General features: G+C 41.8%; 3 protein-coding genes across 3 annotated transcripts; all 3 read left to right on the forward strand.

The window, feature by feature from the left end:
- The first annotated feature begins 882 nt into the window (after positions 1-882).
- Positions 883-11,077, forward strand: LOC136440120 (uncharacterized). The gene is made up of 15 exons (XM_066435961.1): positions 883-1,126; positions 4,107-4,221; positions 4,993-5,054; positions 5,158-5,189; positions 5,725-5,784; positions 6,325-6,412; positions 6,770-6,841; positions 7,056-7,188; positions 7,408-7,521; positions 7,912-8,012; positions 8,439-8,549; positions 8,904-9,352; positions 9,900-9,948; positions 10,168-10,276; positions 10,533-11,077. Exons 1-15 carry the CDS (start codon positions 1,067-1,069, stop codon positions 10,838-10,840), a joined length of 1,863 nt encoding a protein of 620 aa, XP_066292058.1. The 5' UTR covers positions 883-1,066; the 3' UTR covers positions 10,841-11,077.
- A 636-nt stretch (positions 11,078-11,713) lies between these two features.
- Positions 11,714-13,974, forward strand: LOC136440122 (uncharacterized). Its single transcript, XM_066435962.1, has 5 exons — positions 11,714-11,937; positions 12,610-12,724; positions 13,061-13,122; positions 13,499-13,530; positions 13,883-13,974. Exons 1-5 carry the CDS (start codon positions 11,884-11,886, stop codon positions 13,944-13,946), a joined length of 327 nt encoding a protein of 108 aa, XP_066292059.1. The 5' UTR covers positions 11,714-11,883; the 3' UTR covers positions 13,947-13,974.
- Positions 13,975-14,492: 518 nt separating this feature from the next.
- Positions 14,493-17,771, forward strand: LOC136440123 (uncharacterized). The gene is made up of 6 exons (XM_066435963.1): positions 14,493-14,586; positions 15,045-15,116; positions 15,319-15,450; positions 15,806-15,920; positions 16,591-16,691; positions 17,506-17,771. Exons 3-6 carry the CDS (start codon positions 15,367-15,369, stop codon positions 17,638-17,640), a joined length of 435 nt encoding a protein of 144 aa, XP_066292060.1. The 5' UTR covers positions 14,493-14,586; positions 15,045-15,116; positions 15,319-15,366; the 3' UTR covers positions 17,641-17,771.
- Positions 17,772-20,316: the final 2,545 nt, after the last annotated feature.

Consider the following 20,316-nt stretch of genomic DNA (forward strand, 5'->3'; position numbering starts at 1 on the left):
CCTTTCAAAGTCTGAAGCAAAACCTACTCCTGCAGGTCCAAAAAAGCCGCTAGGGGGTCAAAACCACTTACTCTGTCTAAAGAGCTATCTACCACTAAAAAATCAGAGCCATAGCATGTCCAGAACACGAGATATCAAAACAGGAAGTTCCGCTGCAGTACCGTAACAAGCCGCTAGGGGACCCAAAATCTAATCATTTTCAAGTCTCATCAAGACCTACCCACCTACCAAATATCAAGACAATCCATCCAAACATTCTCGACTTATGTTGGTCGTTACAAACAAACAAACAAACAAACAAACAAACAAAGAAACAAACGCTACCCTATGCCAAGGACATTAACTATATAATCAATATATATTTAATAATCAATATATATAATTTATATAATTAATATATATTAATATATAATTAATATATATATATGTATGCCAAGGACATTAATTATATAATTAAATATATAATGTCCTTGCCTATGCATAACCTTCTCGGCGCCGGTGCTAAAAGGTACTCTCCAAGCAGAGCATGGGTTTCGGCTGGTTTTGGACGTGCTTTTAGGCGTTTTTGTCGGACTTTCTACTTTGTCATCTTTTCAGTTTTTGTCTAGCCAACCCACAAAAAAAAGATGACAAAGTAGAAAGCCCGACAAAAACGCCTAAAAACACGTCCAAAACCAGCCGAAACCCATGCTCTGTTTGGAGAGTAAAGAAAAGGGACAAAAGAGAACTGCCTATCGACCGACTTTTCCCCCTCCTGTAATCAGAAAGACAACATTGATTTTCCCCGTCCAGCCACCCTATGGTGTGGGTGTGGTACAATCCTTACGTTCATTCATGGGTGTGACATCATGATCAGCTGTAATGATCTTGCCCTAAGCTGCGCATGACAACTAGACCTTGACTTTCTTTAGTGCTTGGCTTGGTAGATTACGACTAATTCAGTCGAGGAGACGCGAAGTATTATAGGTCATAGTTGAAAGGTTAAGTAGACGACCTGTCAAACTGGTAACCGCAGGACGTCTGTGTTTGGTGACGTGTTACCTGTACGTGATCCGGGTTTGTAAACATGGTTGGTAACCGGCTAACGCGGCTCAGAGTGTTGTGGCGCGAGTTTCCGGTAAAACAGGTACGTACATGGGGGTGAGGTGGGCACCGTGTGTCATCTTCATGTGGGTGTTGGACTTAATTTTAAAATGTAGGGACATACAAAATCAATGGTTCAATCAATTAATATAGGAACGTCATAGACATGCAAAATTAGTCTTCGATCTTAGTCACCCCACAATGTTAAACATGTAAACAATAGTACTTAGATTTTCACGTCAGTACAGGTCTGTAATATCCGTACTAACAAATGTTGAACCAAGATTAAACCTCCTTGGTTGAACACGTCGGGGACAGCAGTAACAGCTATTACGACTGCTCATCTTCATGAATGTGAATTGTTGCAGCCGTGACTTTTAGAACGGATCTGCATGTTGTCTACTTGACGTCGTGGGCTCACTGTGATGGTTTGTTATATTCCCCTTCCAGTGGGAAAGGAATATACTGTTTTTGCTTGCCTGTTCTTCTTCTTTCTTCTTCTTCTTTCTTCTTCTTCTTTCTTATTCTGTCACAAGTAGATGTGGGGTGGTAGCTCTACTAATGGTATTGCAGAAAGTTATACATGTATGTACCTTACATGATCCGGATGTTATATTTGAGATGTAGGTACCTATAGGAAAGGTGAATACACCTGACAATGAATTATGCTAATGGGGACCTCATTTGCATAATTTATGCATTAACTTGTATTTCCATTGCTGTAAAAGCTGCGGAAGTCATATTTGAGATGTAGGTACATGTAGGAAAGGTGAATACACCTGGACATAAATTATGCTAATGAGGACCTCATTTGCATAATTTAGGCATAAACCTGTATTTTCCGTACCGTAAAGGCTACGGACGTCATATTTCAGATGTAGGTACCTCTAGAAAAGGTGAACACGCCTGGTCATTAATTAAGCAAATGCAGACCTCATTTGCATAATTTATGCAAAAACATGTACTAGTATTTCCCCTACCGCAAAAGCTACGGATGTCATATTTGAGATGTAGGTACCTTTAAGAAAGGTCAACACACCTGACCATACATTATGTTAACGAGGAACTCGTTTGCATTATTCATGCGGAAACGTGTATTTCCCTTACGGTAAATGCTATGGATGCCATATTTGAGATGTCGGTACCTTTGGGAAAGGTGAATACACCTGGACATATATCTTGGTAATGAGGACCTCATTTGCATAATTCGTGCAAAAACTTGTATTTCTCTTACGGTACATGCTATGGATGTCATACTTGACATGTAGGTACCTTTTGGAAGGTTAGATAGACGTGGACATAGCTTATGCTAATGAAGACCTCCTTCCATAATTCATGCAGAAACTTCATAATTCCCTTACAGTATATACTAAGGATGTCATATTTGAGGTGTAGGTAATGGGAGGGGAATATCCTGCATTTTTTCGAAAATGTTGCCTTTCTAGTTTACATACAATAATTGAATAAAGAATCCAGCACGCGAGTATGGCATAAAATCATCCATAGTAAATCAACACAAAACAATTTTTTTTTGGATTTTAGATGTTTAAATGCACTCGTCGATAGTTGGTTTTGACAAGATATACCGGTAATGACCGTTTTCAAACCATGTGTTTACGTTGGTGGTGACCTTGCCCGGTTTACTCTTCAAGCAGGGGTATGTGGACAAGAGTTGTGACCTTTCTATCACATGCCCCGTTTTCTGTCAGCTCTCTCCACCAAACTCTTGGCTGAGAGTGCCGACAGAAAACGGCATATGACAAAATGGATGGGGGACCAACCAAGGACGTCCGGATTGCTGTAGCCTCACGAAGCTTTCCACGAAATCGTCTTCCGGGAGGGACGTAAAACGGGGGTCCCGTGCTCGAGGAGGTGCCTCGAACACGTTAAACAGCCTCATTACCCTACACATTGGGTACCTGCCTGTGGCACTGGCTGCAAATACACCTGATATTATTATTATTATTATTATAAAAAGGTCACAATCTTCTCCACCAACCTCTGCTTGGAGATTGAGCGGGTCAAGGACGTAGCGCGGTGTTGGGTTACAAACCGGAACAACAACTTCCGGTCACCGGGTCAGATCAACTTTAGATTTTACGCTTTTCTGTCGCCAGGATTACTTTGTGAGTGCATATGCTTATTATCTCCATGAAAAATGGAGATATTGTTTTTGGCGTGTCTGTGTGTGTGTGTGTTTGTGTTGTGTTTCCGGACTCTTGTAGTCAGCATAACTCAAGAACCTCTCGATGGATTACAATGATATTTGGTATGTGGGCGGGTGTTGTGAAGCCGAAGGTCAGGGTCAACTTTGGGCCCCCTGGTATGTGACCTTGGTACTGCAGCAGAACTTCAATTTTTGTATCTTTTGACCTGGACGTGCTGTGGTCTTGATTTTTGGGTGGCAGATAGCTTGTGACGTAATGAAAAAGTAGTGTAGGTTTGGGCCCCCTAGCAGCTTGCTCTGGAACTGCAGGGGCGTCATCGTGAAAACCTTCTAAGGAGAATAACTGAACAAAGGAACGACGGATATCCGTGATATTTAGTATGCAGGTAGCTTAGACAGAGATTTACATAATGAAGTGCAAATTATGCTAATTGGGACTTAATTTGCATAGCTAATGAGGAAAATCTATATTTGCAGTGTTTTCCATTATAAGACTCAAATACATGTAACATATGTAGTTTATGGAAAGTTGAGCATCAACAGGTACCAATTATGCAAATAAATTCCTCATTTGCATAATTAATGCAAAAACACAGGAATTCATCAAATTGGAAAATTGTAGGACTGTCAATATTGCAACATGTGTAAGTAAGATAAAGGTGTTTATGATTAAGCATATATTATGTAGATGTGTATGTCATTTGCATAAATAGAATTGTTCATGGAGATATGAGGTCGCGGAACTCTTGTTATTTTTGCGATGATTCAAACTGTGAATCTGATATCATGATCAGTTTTACAGCCTTAATTGATACTAACGTTATGATACTACACTAAGTTGTCGTCTTGGTTTCAGGTTACAGTATTAGCTGTGCTTCTGGCGTCAGGGTCCATCGCTGGAAGCACCAGACAACCGTTTCTGCCGTTCCTCACACACGACTTCTTTCCCTACCTGAAGAGTAATCAGATAGGTACATAGCAGTTTGCTTCATAATTTTCATATCGATTCTATAATCCAATGAAAACTAGAGTTCCACGACCTCATACCTTCACCAAATGGTGCTGCCTTTACAACTGATCATGATAGGTTCCCATCATTTACCACTATGCTATTATATCTATTGTGCAAGCGGTGTCTTCATTTGTATGATTAATATCTATTGACGTTCGTCTCTTTTTAATAACATATGTCACGTGTTTGAAAGTCCCCGGTTATTGAATGCAGCTGATTTAAAGAATATCCTCATCAATTGTGCAAAAGAGGCCATTAATTGTCTATATAACATCTAACTATGTCAATGATCACTTACCTTTAAGCTATCTACATACCAGAAGTCATGACGATCTGTCAACGTCTTCTTGAATCATTCTCTTTCAGAGTCTGAAACCAGTCTGTAGTCTATACAGAACTGCTGGCCGGGGGGGGGGGGGACACCACTTCTTTATGAGTCCAAGAGCTGCCATCAAGAAATTATGGCCATAGCATGTCCAGAACACGAAATATCAAAACCGGAAGTCCTGCTACACTACAGTGTCACAGAAAGCCGCCGGGGGCCCATAATCGAACTTGCCCTTTGTTTTGCTGGCACCTAACCACATACAAAATATCTTTTACGGATCCGTAACTTCCCAACTTATGCTGTGCACAAGCAAGCAAACGAATAGACAGACCAATAAACAAACAAACAAGGAAACACACACACTATAGATTTATATGATATCTATGTGTCCCTCTCGTCTAGGGTATTATGCCGGTTTCCTGACGAGTGCGACCTGGACAGGCCAGTTTCTCGGCTGTTTTATGGTAGGAATTTCTTGTTGCACTGCTTGTCTGAACCATTTGTGTTTTTTCTCTACATTTATAGACATGCAAATTTAATGAAAGAATTTGTGCATTGCTCTTTCAGTGGGGCAAACTGTCGGACATTGTTGGCAGAAGGTAGGGTCAATATCCTTTAATTTACATCCAACATGCAGAAAGTAGGAGCTGAATCGCAGCTTTCTAACGTTTTTGTGACCTGTTTATTTTCATTGCAAAAAGCACAGCGTGATTACAGCGATTTTAATGGATGTACAAAGGAAAGAAATTCACGAAAGGTGTGTTATTCAAGTACAGGTAACTGTATTCTTTGCGTTTTGAAAAAAAAGAAGACTTGTGACTCCGGCGACCGCTGCAAGGGAAATCTCTCACATGTGTCATGCCGTGAAGTTCACAATCACTGGAGATCTGAACATGTTATATAACACAATCAAATTTCCCGGGATGTCATACCACAAAACAAACATCAGTCTCAAAATTAGAATTCAAACTAAAGAAATAATTAAAAAAAATTAAAAAAGAATAGTAAAGTGTACTTTTTTTGCATATTTTTATACTACAATTACATAGTTTTGAGTTGCTTGTATACACTTAAGCGCAATAGTGACGTCGGACGACTAGCTATTAATGTATGAGAATGTTTCTTTCTGCCCAGACCCATACTGTTGAGTAGTGCCACGGTGCTGATGCTGGGCACTCTGCTAGTCGGCTTCAGGTAATACCATCAGGATACATGGTACTGCACTGCACTTTCACACAGCAATCCAACAATGTAGAAACCCATCTCCCCTCCACCTGAATGTATACACAAGTTGATCGTCATACAAGAGGTTGGCCCGACATTGTTCGCTCGGGAAAAAACACTTTTAGCACGATATGTCTACTATAACGGTTAAGTGACGCCCACCGAGCTTTTTCGGCTAGTCTGTCAAACGTGTGCCCCAAAACACACACGGGTGTGGTGCACCAATGTGCCAACATCTGCACATTTGCCTCCAAGAGCCGTATTTTTTAATGAGTAGTGTGGTTGAACTACTTTGGCTTATCTGGTTAAATAAATATAGCAATTTTTACAATATGTCCTCAACCACGCAATAACGTATTGATAAGCTTCAACTTCATACAAAACACAAAAAAGGTCAGCTTGCCGAATTTACGCCCGTCCTCGCCGATCAACTTAAATCGTTGTGTCGTAGCAGCACGGGTGAGTTTTACATTCCAACACGTGCTGACCGCTCGGTTTGTTTCCTCCAAGTTTCTCCTTCTTATGGACCGTCGGTGTGCAGTTTATCGAAGGGCTGCTGAACGGCACTCTGGGCGTGGCCAAGACGTACCTATACGAGGTGAATATTTACGCCACTTATTTGGATCAAGGACATTATATTGTTTGGATGGACCCTATGTTTTTTTGGAATAACCACCTTGCGATCAAGGCATCCTGACTAGATCCCTGTTGTTTAAACGTTGTTTGCTAATACCACACTGAGCTCGTGTCAGTTGTGTACAGCCAAACCAAAGTGATAGATTTTAGAAAAAAATTGAAACTTTGATCCAACACAAGAACTGACTCACCAGGAATTTTCCGTTGGACCTCCAACCTTCGTCAGATATTCGATCCACTGCGAAAGTGATAGATTATCCTGTATCAGGAATTTGAACACATCTGACATAACCCATCCTCTGTGTGCTTATCCCTGCAGATTTGTCCTCCCAATTTCCATGCATTTGCCTTTTCTCTTATCGGGATTCCCTTCTCTGTGGCCCATTTTGTGGTGAGTACATATATACACTTGTATACTAGTATACAAATATCTATTTCAGTCTTCTCTATTTTGAATTGTTATCATCGCTGAATTATCCACAAGATGTTAGGGAAGAAAATTCTGTTGTAAAGAACCAATATGTTTTTTATCACTTGATGATATTTCCGGCTGGTAGAGTTGTTGATTTATAACCTTCTGGTCAATGCCATTACCACATACCTAGGGTCCGGTACTGGGTGGATTTTTGGCCTGTCCAGCTACAAGATTCCCGATGTTTGACACACCGTTCTTCAAGCAGTTCCCGTACATGCTGCCCTGCACCGTGGTGGCATGCCTGCAGTTATTATTACTGACAGGTGACACGCCTCCGTTTTATTTGATAGAGATGTTATGAATTTCCATGCAAGACCGACATCAGATGTACTGGGCACCCCAATGTCTCAAAATATAGTTTTGCTCTACTGTTGACTCCATTACGTTACAGTGTGTTTGATTCTATTGCCCAGTTTGTTAGATCTATATATGACGATAAATGCAGAACGTGGTTTTGATTTGAATAATACTTTCCACAACAGTTGGCTACGTTTTCCTGGGGGAATCTCTGGACAAGAAACCAAAAGAGGATTATATCAGTTTGAGACAAATATCTACCCAAGACGCAGCAGAAGAAGACGAGGAAAAACCACATCGTGAGTATGGACATTTGACGCAAACGTGACATGTAGGCCAAACAGTAGCCCAAACAGCCTTACAGTAAACCCCCATTCAAGCCCCGGTTACACATAGCCGACCATGGCCCCGGACCACTAGCCAACCAGAAGAACCCTAGAAGCCTCGGTCGGGAACTCAGTGGTGTACTCGTTGGGAATGGTTGGGACATGGTTGGCGCAAAAAAAGGCCGTGGCCTATAACTGGTCAGACTGCTCCCGACCTACCGCCAACCATGGTTGGTTCGTGGTCGGGAGGCTATGTTCGGTTATGTGTAACATATTTTGCATGTAAACGCTTGTACATAACTCAAATCGATATATGTTGAGCGTTTGGACTAGTTAGTGTAACTGTTGAAGTTTTTCCCACAGAAGAAGATGAGTCCACGTGCAGCCTGCTGCAGGACAGACTGGTGATGATCCCCTGTGCGCTGTACGCCCTCTTCGCGCTGGCGCACATCTGCAGCAACGAGGTTGGTTTCAAAGACAACTTCGGCTAACATACTTATCCCCTTGCAATTGTCACTACCGAAAGCCAGAGGATATACTATCGGAAACGTCTGACCGTTTACAGAACGTATCAAGTTGCTCGAGTATATTTGTATATTTGTGTCATCATTGTCACAACCACATTATAAAAACCCTCCGATGCCGATGTTTCCTTCTAGTCGTCCGTCCCTACATTGTCTTTATTCTTTAGCGTACGTGCTTCCTGTACATTCCGGTTTGCTTGTGGAGACTGAGGTCGTCAATTGCAACGGGGGCGTTATATCTTCATTTTAAAGCTGAATGACGTGAAAGTTGCTAACAGGTATGTGGGTAGTTTGGGATTATACGTTAGACGATGTTTCTGACCCGTTGAACGATGGCGCAGTGTTTGTTTTTTACCGTGCCTGCAGATGCTGCCCCTCCTCCTGGTGTCTGGCTCCCAACATGGCGGCTACAACTTTGATGCTGCAGAGATTTCCATCGTCATGATCACTAGTCACATTTACGGCGCCATCACGCATGTATTTCAGCCATCTTTATTTTGAATACTAAGTCAAGCAGCAGACATAAGCACAAACAAACAAACGGATCCAAAATCGAACACGTTGTTAATGAATACAAATGGCAAGAAACGGACTTTTAGTAAACTTGCAATTGACCCTTCCATTATTCCAATCCGTTAAAACCGCCGGTGTTCTAAAGATCTACATATGCACAGAGGACTTTAGCAAGGGACATTCTTTATAGAGTTGTGTATTAGCCATGGTATTTTGACACTTTATCATACAGTTTACATCTAACAGGATTATTGTTATCTTTTGCGATTTTCTCTTCTTAAGGCAACACTAAACCTTCTTCGATTCTCTCTCTTTAAGGCAACAATAAACCCTTTCTTGGCGACCAAGTTCACCTACAAGACGGTGTACATATCCGGGGTTGCGCTGTACGCATTGGGGGTCGTCTTGCTTCCGTCCATGGTCGACATCACAGGTACCATAACGGGTCAGCAACTTCTTAAAGTCGCAAACCAAACAGCGAACTCTAGCGATTTCACACTGAACTTCACGACTGATCCCGGGCATCTCTCGACCTCGCCAACAGTAACAGAAAGTTACATGCAAACAACTTTACATCACAATTCAGCATCTTCCTTGTACCTAGCATCAGCGACGGCAGAACTAAACACAACAGTCTCGAGGCCACTTACCGGCCAGTGTCGGCTAGCCGGGGACCGGAGGAAGACCTCCCAGCACCCGGTCTCAGAGGTGCCCGCCAGGGTCTGGGGTCTACTGCTGTTTGTCGCGGTGCTGATGGATCAGGGGATGTAAGCTACTGATCATTCACATTGCTGCTACTGTGAAGTAGAATTTGTTTGTTAGGCCCCGATTTAACTAGACGGCGTTCCTGTTGCGACCTCGCTGTGCATGCGACCTAAATTGTATTTGTGTAACCCTTGATTTCATAATTGGAATATCATGCAAAATGTAAAAGTGTGAATAAAAGACAACAAAACGCAGAAAGCTTAAGTACATTTGTTGTGTATCTATGAAATTCGCTGAGCGCTCAGTCAAATTTCAGGTCGCAGCGCGCGGTTGCAGCGAGATCGCTGTTCTAGTGGAACGGGGTGCCAGCGATTCTCCATTTTCTATGGCCGGCAGTATCGATCATTTACAAGGGTCCGGATAACCATAGCCAGGCCACGGGGTGGTGGATGTGTGTTCTCCTGAAATTCGCGACCATGTTGATACACTGGGGGAAAAAAACAATAGCATATAAACAGGCAGAGGAGTGGAATTTTCCCGTCAAATCAGTCAGGCATAGCTAGTTTCTGAGTGATTCTTTGGATAAAATGTCTTTCTTCCGTTTTTCAGGTCTCTAGCATATCTGTCCTGTGTCGTGATGGTGGGAAACGCCGGTGTTGTGAGTAACATTCCTCCTACCGTACGCCTGGTGTTTCCTCAAGATTAACATTTAAAAAAATGTACCTTAATTTGTGCACAAAGATGTCTTCAGATGCAATAGTACTAAAAGAAAGGGCCTACTAATCCTCAGCTCAGTATGAATGGGAATTGTATTGCATACAATTTCAGCGTTGGTCAATACTGATATTTACAGTGATGTCCTTTTTTGTCGGTAAAGCAAACCACCCGGGGGACAGTCAACGGCATCGCGCAGACCCTGGCGGGGCTGGCCCGGCTGGTGGGGCCGGCGGTGAGCGGTAATCTGTTCGCTTGGACCACTGATAACGGTAGGGACCGTAGGGCATGTCGGCATCAGGCCACTGCAAGCACAATAATCTGCAACATAAAGTAGACATTCTGTTTCAAATACTAGAAGAAAGTCACCAGTGCAGTATCATCTGATTGAATCGGTTTTCAATTTCCACGGACTAAACTTCATTTACCTTCTGATCATTTTGGCTATGCTCGATATCATGATTTTGGGGAAGACTTTTTGCTTCAATAACCTGATTGGGTGCTTGTTTTTCCTTCGTTTATCCTCAGGGATGCCCTGGCCATTGGATCATCACCTGGCCTTCTATCTGTTGATCGTACTGTGTCTCCTCATGGTGTTTCTCTGCACGAGACTGCCGGCTTCCAGCAACCTGCCCAGGTCCGCTCCCGGAAAGGACAGCCCGACGGTGTCGGAAGGAGAAGACGAGACGAAGGAAGCGGGAGAGGAAAAAGAAGAGGGAAGAGAAGAGAAATTAAGGACACATTTGAGAAAAAACGATAATAAGACGTGGAGTGACGGAATAGATGATAAAGATGTTTTGGAAACAAATTGTCTGCTTCCTACACAACTTACTTAAGTGTAATTTAACATCTCAATTTGTATGGCCCGCAGTCTAGAAGTAAACAAAGAGAGCAAGCTGTCTCTCAAATTTACCATCCATATCATTCGGTTTGATATCAGGTACATGTACAGAATTCATTTTTTTGGATTAAAAATAGTTTATTTTGTCATGCAAAAGATTGGAAGGTGCCGGTTTTCGAGAAAGTGGAATTGTTAGGTGTCGTCATTATAAAATGATTCATAAACTGATAAATGTCCTTGTATCATTTTGTGTCTAGATTGTATAAGCATATATGAGCTGTTGAGAAAACGGCCAGGGTTCTCAAAGGAAGGCGGGTGTTTTGTTCACATGAAACCTACTAATTACGGATATCCGGATAAGACGTGATGTCTTCATGAATGTAGGTGGCGCTTCAACTGATGTGGCATGAGCTCCAGCCCCGCATATGCAAACCGATCCTATTTAAGTCAAATCGTGTTTTGAAAAGTATTAGAAGAAATTCAGAATATATGTAAAAACTAACTAACTTATGATGTCTTTTGTACTTTCACATTTTACAAATTGGGAATATAGACCAAATGAGAGCCTCATCTGCAGTACCGCTCCCGTCAAGTTGCCAAATTTTGCGAACGTGGAACGGGGATAGGACTTTTGGCCCTCTTTTTGTCTGAAAATGGGCCCAAAGTCCTTAAAATGTGTCATTTTGAAGTTCTGCATACCAAACATGTGATTGAAGTCCTGCTGGTACATGTTCAAGGCTTATACCGAATTTCAGGTCATTTGGCTGTAATACCAGGGCACAGGAGCCCAATATAGGATTTTTGCCCAAAAATGCCCCCCCCCCCCCCAAAAAAAAACTCTTTGGCTTATACCCAATTTCAGGTCATTTAGTTGTAATACCAGGGCACAGGAGCCCGAAATATACATTTTTGAAAAATATCGTGTTTCCGGTTACCCACCGAACCTAAGCAAAAACCTAGCCATATTTTGGGATCGACAGCTGGCAAGGCGTCCATGTTTGGTGACGTGTTACCTGTACAGAATCCGGGTTTGTAAATATGGATGGTATAAACTGGCTCAGGGTGCTGTGGCGCGAGTTTCCGGTAAAACAGGTATGTAACAATTACAGGGGTGTCTCGTCTTCATGTGAGTGTTGGAGTTCATTTCATACAGTATGGACATACCAAATCAATGAATATTTGACTTCAGTTGATATAGTGTGGGCATGCAAAATCAGCCTTCTATTTTTTGTGGTCACAATTACTGCTGTAATACTTGAATTTTTAAGTCAGCACAGGTCTATAACATCCATACTAACAAATCAATGTTTTACACGTCGGGAACAACGATAACACCTTTTACGACTGTATTGTTCAATTCGAAAGTCGACGAACAAAAAAGCAAAGGGATAATGTGCTCATCTTCATAAATATAAATTGCATGATGTCTGCATGTCTACGTGGACTCAGGATGGTTTATATACATACAATATTGACATACATGATCGTTTATTTACATACAATAATGAAACCCGGACGTGAGTAAAGTTCCTTTCAAACCTGTGCGTATATTCAAGTGCGCACTAGTACATAACTCTGGTAATTGACGGGATGACTATTTATTATTCTTTTCTGAGCTAGTATTGGATACTTCGTGGTTGGTAAGTCCACCAGTTCGTCAGCCATTTTTACATCATTCATAGTCTGAAATTTATTCTTCTGTCTTCTAGAGGCTTAAGATCTGTTTTTATTTTGGTTACCGAGAAAATGTCGTCTTGGTTTCAGGTTACAGTTTTAGCTGTGCTTCTGACGTCAGGGTCCATCGCTGGAAGTGCAAAAAAACCGTTTCTGCCGTTCCTCACACACGACTTCTTCCCTTACCTGAAGAGTAATCAGATAGGTACATCGCAGTTCGCTTCATAATTTTCATATCAATTCTAAACACAAAGAAAAATACTAGAATTCGACCTCATACCTGTTTTGCTGGCACTTACCCACATACAACATATCATACGAATCCGCAACTTTCAAAGTTATGCTGTACACAAGCAAACAAACAAGTGAACACAAACACACACACACACGTAAACACGCACTAACATACACACTCACGTGCAGAAAATAAGCACCGAAAACATTACCTTCTCAGCGAAGGTAGCGTCTGTGTGAAATAGGTAAAGGTCTATAGCTAAGCATCTATACAGTTATATGATCTCTCTGTATCCCTCTCGGTTAGGGTATTATACCGGTTTTCTGACGAGTGCGATTGCGGCTGGCCAGCTTCTCGGCTGTTTTATGGTAGGAAATTCTTTTTGTTCTAGATTAGATTCAGATTTATTGCAATCAACTTGCATGTTACATTTGCATGATAACATGAAATGTGTTGATAGTTACATTGAAACCATTTCTTACATAATATCAATGTCACAAGCAATTATGATATTACAAATGTACAAACATATTATAAGCAGTCAAAACGAATTATTGCAATGTCATTCTAAACAAAGCTAGTCAAAGTTGAAGCCTAGTACAGATACATGATATCATATTAGCTCTTATTGCACAGCCTCAGTGCTCTGGATTCTAATTGTCTGAACCATTTATGTGTGTTTTTCTACATTTCAATTTATAGACATGCAAAAGTAATGAAAGAAGCTGTGCATTACTCTTTCAGTGGGGCAAACTGTCGGACATTGTTGGCAGAAGGTAGGGTCAATATCCTTTAATTTACTTCCAACATATGAGATCACCACATTCTCATTTGTTTTGTGTTTCAACAGACGTTCCCAAAGTGTACAAAATATTTCATATGAGGCATACCGTGAAGACCACGATCATTGGAAATCCGACCATATTGTATAAGACAATCGTCAAAAATTTCTCCGGGTGTTATACCACAAAACAAACATGAGTCACAAATAACTTAGAGAACAATGTGCTTATGGATAAATTTGTCTTATTTACTAAGATTTGAATTGCTTATTAGCTAAAAAAAAATAATTTAAGCGCAATAGTGATGTCGCTCTGTTAATGTACGATAATGTTTCTTTTTGCCCAGACCCATACTGCTGAGTAGTGTCACGGTAGTGATGCTGGGTACTGTGCTAGTGGGCTTCAGGTAAGACCTACAGAACGCATGATACTTCACTTTTACACGTACACAGTAATCCAACAATATAGAAACCCATATATATATATATGCATCATCAGCTTTATTTGCTACTTTATGTACTATAATACTGAATGTGTGCTTGAATGTATAAAAAGTTCATGATCAAGCAGGATGTTATGAATAGTCTCGTTGACCTCCTACTGTAAGTTTCACAACATATCCTCAATCATGCATCATGGTATTGAAAAGCTTTAACTGGTCCCAAAAAGGCAAACTCGTCGATCTATTTTCAGGTTCTCACCGGGTGTTGGATCAATTTAATACTTAGAACCAGTAATGCAAATGACACGTCAAACTCAACATGTTCGGACTTATTCTCATACGTGCACGCAGGTTAATTCATTTGTATCCACTTGTTTGTTTGTTTGTATGTATTGTTGTGGTAGACCTGTACTTTTGTTGTGTCAATAAAGATTGATGCTGTTTATAAAGCGTTTTGATATGAGTCGTAGCAATGTTTATATGCTAACACGTCCTGATCGATCGGTTTGTTTCCTCCAAGTTTCTCCTTCTTATGGACCATCGGTGTGCACTTTTTCGAAGGGCTGCTGAGCGGCAAACTGGTCGTGGCAAAGACGTACCTATACGAGGTGAATTTACTTTACGTCTTCCATTTGGATGGATGGATGGTAGGTTTGTCGATAAAGGTTAGACATCCAGGTAATAAGATACGCAAGAAAACAGTTTCAGAAGCATCTGTGTGGATTTTGAAAACGGTTAGACGTTTCAGATAGTATGCACTGCCACGAGGTACCACGTGAGTTTCACTGAGAAAAAGGACAAGTGTATACTACCTGACCGTTTCCAAAATCTATGCAGTTGCTTGAATAACTGTTTTCTTGCGATGCTAGATTTGGTCCAAAAAATTGATCTGTCTTTGGTGTCAATCCTGGCTAGATTCCCGTCGTTCTAAGCTTGGTTTGCTAAAGCAATTCCGAGGTCGTGTCAGTTGTGTACAAAGACAGGCGAAACAAACTGGTAGACTATCCTGTTTCACGAATTTAAATCAATCCCTGCTAACTCATCCACCGTGCGCTTATCCCTGCAGATCTGTCCTGAAAAGTACCACGCATTTGCATTTTCAACGATCGGGATTCCCTTCTCTGTGGCATCGTTTGTGGTGAGCACACTCTGTTACGTAATGTTGGCAACACTATTGTGTCCGATTCCATTGTCCTGTTTGTTAAAACTGCGTAAAACTGTTTGATAAACGTATTACGTGCTTCATGATCTCTCTCTCTCTCTCTCTCTCTCTCTCTCACTTGACGATATTAGAGTTGTTAACTTCTGATCTTCTAATCAATGACATTACTAATGCCTAGGGTCCGGTACTGGGTGGATTTTTGGCCTGTCCAGCTACAAGATTCCCGATGTTTGACACACCGTTCTTCAAGCAGTTCCCGTACATGCTGCCCTGCACCGTAGTGGCATGCCTGCAGTTACCCTTTCTGATAGGTGCCTCGCCTCCGTTGTATTTAATTCGCAGACATTTCTAACGTTAACTTTCCATGCAAGACTGACTGTAGTTTCTGACATCAGATGTACTGGGCACTCAAATGTCTCGAAACACAGTTTTTTCTCTGTTCTTGCCTACATTATGCTACAATTTGTCTGATTACATTGCCCTATTTGTTATCTTTGCCTTGAAGGTTACGTTTTTGTCAGCGTTCTTGTGTGTGTGTCACGATAACTTGAGAATTCCTTAATATATCTTCATGTTATTTGGTATGTGGGTAAGACCTAGAAATTATTAGATTTTAAAAACTACGATGATAAGTGGTTTTGATTTGAATATTACTTTCCACAACGGTTGGCTACGTTTTCCTGAGCGAATCTCTGGACAAGAGAGCAAGAGAGGATTATATCAGTCTGACCGAAAGATCTACCGATTATGTGGAAGAAGAAGACAGGAAAAAAACACATCGTGAGTAAAATCACGGTTACACATATCCGACCATGGCCCTCGACCACTGAGAAGAACCCTAAAAGCTATATTGAAGCTAACTGTAATCTAAATTTGATCTCGCGAAGATGTTAAAAACATTTTAGATATATTTCAAAAATCGCTGTTCATGCCATTTTCATTCGTGAGGGGGTTGGCAATCGGCTGGGAATCAGGAGAGATTCGGCAGTCTGCTGCTAGAGGTTTGGGTGGTTGGGAGTAGGTTAGAAAGCATTCGGAACTCGGTCGGGAGTAAGTCATTTAATGGTTAACTGGGAGATGGTTGAGAAATGGTTAGGACATGGTTGGTGCAAAAAATAGGCGTGGACCAAAACTGGTCAGATTGCTCACGACCTACCGCCAACCATGGTTGGCAAGTGGTCGGGAGGCTATGTTCGGCTGTGTGTAACCGGTGCTTAACCGGGGTTTAACGTAAAGCCGTTTAGGTTACTCTTTGGCTTACATGTTGCGCTTGCGTCAAATTTCCGTCACGATCACAATTAACAAATAATTAGAAGGTCATTTCATAACTCACATATTTCGTATAGAAACGCTTGTAGATAACTTTCAAATCGATATATGTTGAGCAAAAACATCCTACGACCGGTTGGACTAGTAACGTTAAGTGTAACTGTTGAAGTTTTTCCCACAGGACAAGAAGAGTCCACGTGCAGCCTGCTGCGGGACAGACTGGTGCTGATCCCCTGTGCGCTGTACGCACTCTTCGCGCTGGCGCACATCTGCAGCGCTCAGGTCAGATACTCGATTAAGCCCCCCTCTCACTGGACCCGCGGCACGCTGGCGGGTCGCTGCGGCCGATCGAATTGACAAAGCATTCAACGAATTTCATCGACAAAAAACAAACATCTTACCGTTTACAAAACGTATCCAGTTGCCTGAGTTACCTTTGTATTGTGTGCTATCATTGTTATTTCAGAAACAACTAGAGTTCCACGACCTCATACCTTCACCAAATATAATGCTAACCTTTTCCAGCGATGTATTATAAATGTTTCTCATTGGTTATACAAATAAGGGCCTCATTAGCATAAGCATACCAGTATCAGTGGATCATCTTTTCTACCCAAATGACACAATATGTTCAAAGCATGAAAGCCTTCTTTTAGCAAAGAAGGCTATTAAAGTATTTCTTAATAAATGATGTACGCGATCTATGTCAAATAATGTTCACCTGTACTTAGCTTCCAAATGCCGCAAGAATGAAATTCCCATCATTTACCACTATGGTATTATAGAATTTTCTAATTAATCATGCAAAATATGCACACATTTGCATAATTGATGTCTATCGATTTGTGATCCCTAACCATCCACCAAATATCATGCAGAACCATCCACAGCTTCCCGAGTTATGTTGTCCACATACAAACACATATACATACATACACAGCCCGCTGTAGTACCGTTGGAATACGCCAGGTGAACCATTTTAGAACTTGACCTTTGCACAACCGCTACTTACCTACATTGACCTACATACAAATATCATGAAGATCCATCTACAGCTTCTCAAGTCATGTTAGTGACCTACATACACACCCTGCAGATGCTGCCCCTCCTCCTGGTGTCTGACTCCCAACATGGCGGCTACAACTTTGATGCTGCAGAGATTTCCATCGTCATGGTCACTGCTCACATTTACGGCGCCGTCACGCATGTATTTCAGCCTTCTTTCTTTTAGATATGAAATCAAACAACAGATATAGGCACAAACATACAACCAAACGGATCCAAAATCAAACACGTTGTTTATGAATGCCGCATTGACAAGAAACTGACCCTCCCATTGTACCAATCCGTTCAAAACCGTCGGTTTTCTAAAGATGTATATATGCACAGAGGACTTAAGCAAGGGCCTTTCTTCAATTGTTGAATTAGACCACATGCCATGGCATTCTAACCCTTTATGGCATACGGTTTACATCAAACAGGATAATTGTTATCTTCTGCGATTCTCTCTCTTTAAGGCAACACTAAACCCTTTCTTGGCGTCCAAGTTCACCTACAAGACGATGTACATATCCGGGGTTGCGCTGTACGCAGTGGGGGTCATCATGCTTCCGTCCATGGTCGACATCACAGGTGCCATAACGAGTCAGCAAACAGCGAACTCTAGCGATTTCACACTAAACTCCACGGCTGATCCTGGGCATCTCTCGACCTCACCACTAGTAACAGAAAGTTACATGCAAACAACTTCCTTGTACCCAGCAGCAGCGACAGCAGAAATGAACACGACAGTCTTGAGGCCACTTACCGGCCAGTGTCGGCTAGCCGGGGACCGGAGGAAGACCTCCCAGCACCCGGCCTCAGACGTTCCCGCCAGGGTTTGGGGCCCATTGTTGTTTGTTGTGGTTCTCATGGAACAGGGAAGGTACGCTACTGATTATTGCTGCTACTGTGAAGTAGAATTTGTGTCTTAGGCCTCCATTCCACTAGAGGGCGATCGCGCTGTGACCTCGCTGCGACCTAAATTGGATTTCTGTAAGTCATGACTTCATAATTGGAATATCATGCAAAATGTAAAAGTATTACAAAACAAAACGCTCAAAACGTAAAGTTTTTTCTATAAAAACTCGTTGAGCGCTCAGTCAAAGTTTGGGTCGTAGCTCGCCGTTACAGCGAGGTCGCCGTTCTGGGATCTATGGAATTCTTTGGAACTAGATACATAATATAAGTGTTTGGCGCGCTCCTGAAGCGTCGCCAATAAACAGATAGACTAGTGGACTTTTTCAGACCGTCTCTCAACACTCTCGCGTATCTGTCTTGAAATCCATGAACATGTTTATGTCGGGAACAATACAATGGCGAAAAACTAAGAATAGCAATGCTAGAAAATAAACAGACAGGCGAGTAGAATCTTTCCGACCAAATCAGTCAGGCAAAGCTAGTTTTGCTTCGGTCCCATTTCCAATCCGGGGCCCAGCCGGGCAGCTTGTGGGAACAAACATTTGATATAACAGACAACAAAAGACACAGAATGGAAAAAATATTCCTAACCAGTTATTGTGTATTTTCTTGATATGCAATTTTTATTTTTCGTTTTCGCAAACAGCCCGGTCGGGCCCCGGATTGGAAATGAGACAAAAACGTTACTCGGTGAGTCTTAGGATAAATGTCTTTCCTCTGTCTTTCAGCACTCTAGCGTATCTGTCCTGTATCGTGATGGTTGGAAACGCCGGTGTTGTGAGTAATATTTCTTCCTACCGGACGCCTGGTGTTCCCTCAAGTTTAACGCTCCTTTGTTCACGAAGATGTCTTCAGTTGCAATAGACGAGAATTGTTATAAAAGAAAGGACATAATAATCCTCAACTCAGTATAAAAGAATTCATTGCGTACAATTTTACTGTTGGTAAATGCTGATATTTACAGTGTTGTCCTTTTGTCATGTTTGTCGGTAAAGCAAACCACCCGGGGGACAGTCAACGGCATCGCGCAGACCCTGGCGGGGCTGGCCCGGCTGGTGGGGCCGGCGGTGAGCGCTAACCTGTTCGCTTGGACCACTGATAAGGGTAGGGCATCGGGCCACTGGCATGTACTACAATCTCCAACATTAAGTAGAAATTCTGTTACAACAAAGACTAGAAGAAAGTCACCAGTTCAGTATCGTCTGACTGAATCGGTTTTCCATCCACGGACTAAATCTTATTTTCTTTCTGATCAATTTGGCATGATGGTTGATACGATGATTTTGGGAAAGACTTATTTTGCTTTGGTAACCTACAGCTAATTTATCGACAGGGATGCCCTGGCCGCTGGATCATCACCTGTCCTTCTATCTGCTGATCGTCCTGTGTCTCCCCATGGTGTTCCTGTGCACCAGACTGCCGGCTTCCAGCAACCTGCCCAGGTCCGCTCCCGGAAAGGACAACCCGACAGTGTTAGAAAGAGGCGATTAGACGGAGAGAGAAGGAGAAGACGGAGGGAGAGAATAGTAATTTAAAAAAAGGACACCTTTTAGAAAAATCTATAACTAGAGTTCCTCCACCCCATGCCTTCGCCGACTGATGCTGAGGTTTTCGAGTGGCATATCATAAATGTTTCCCTTTCATTATGCAAATTAGGTCCTCATTTGCATGAATTTTGTCAGTTGATTATCTTCTCTACCCAAGTAACACAAGTTGTTCAAAGTATGGGTCTTATCTTAGCAAAGGAGGCTATTGTAGCATTTTCTCATAAATGTTGTAAATGAACCCCTTATTTGCATGACTGATGTCTGATTATGTCCACATTTACTTAACTTCTAAATGCTGCAAGAATGAAATCTCCATCATTTACGACTATGGACTTAGAGTATTTTTCCATTAATTATGCAAATTAGGTATTCAATTGCATAATTGTTATCTAACTATATTC

Source organism: Branchiostoma lanceolatum, chromosome 8 (genome assembly GCF_035083965.1).
Source record: "Branchiostoma lanceolatum isolate klBraLanc5 chromosome 8, klBraLanc5.hap2, whole genome shotgun sequence".
NCBI lineage: Eukaryota > Metazoa > Chordata > Leptocardii > Amphioxiformes > Branchiostomatidae > Branchiostoma > Branchiostoma lanceolatum.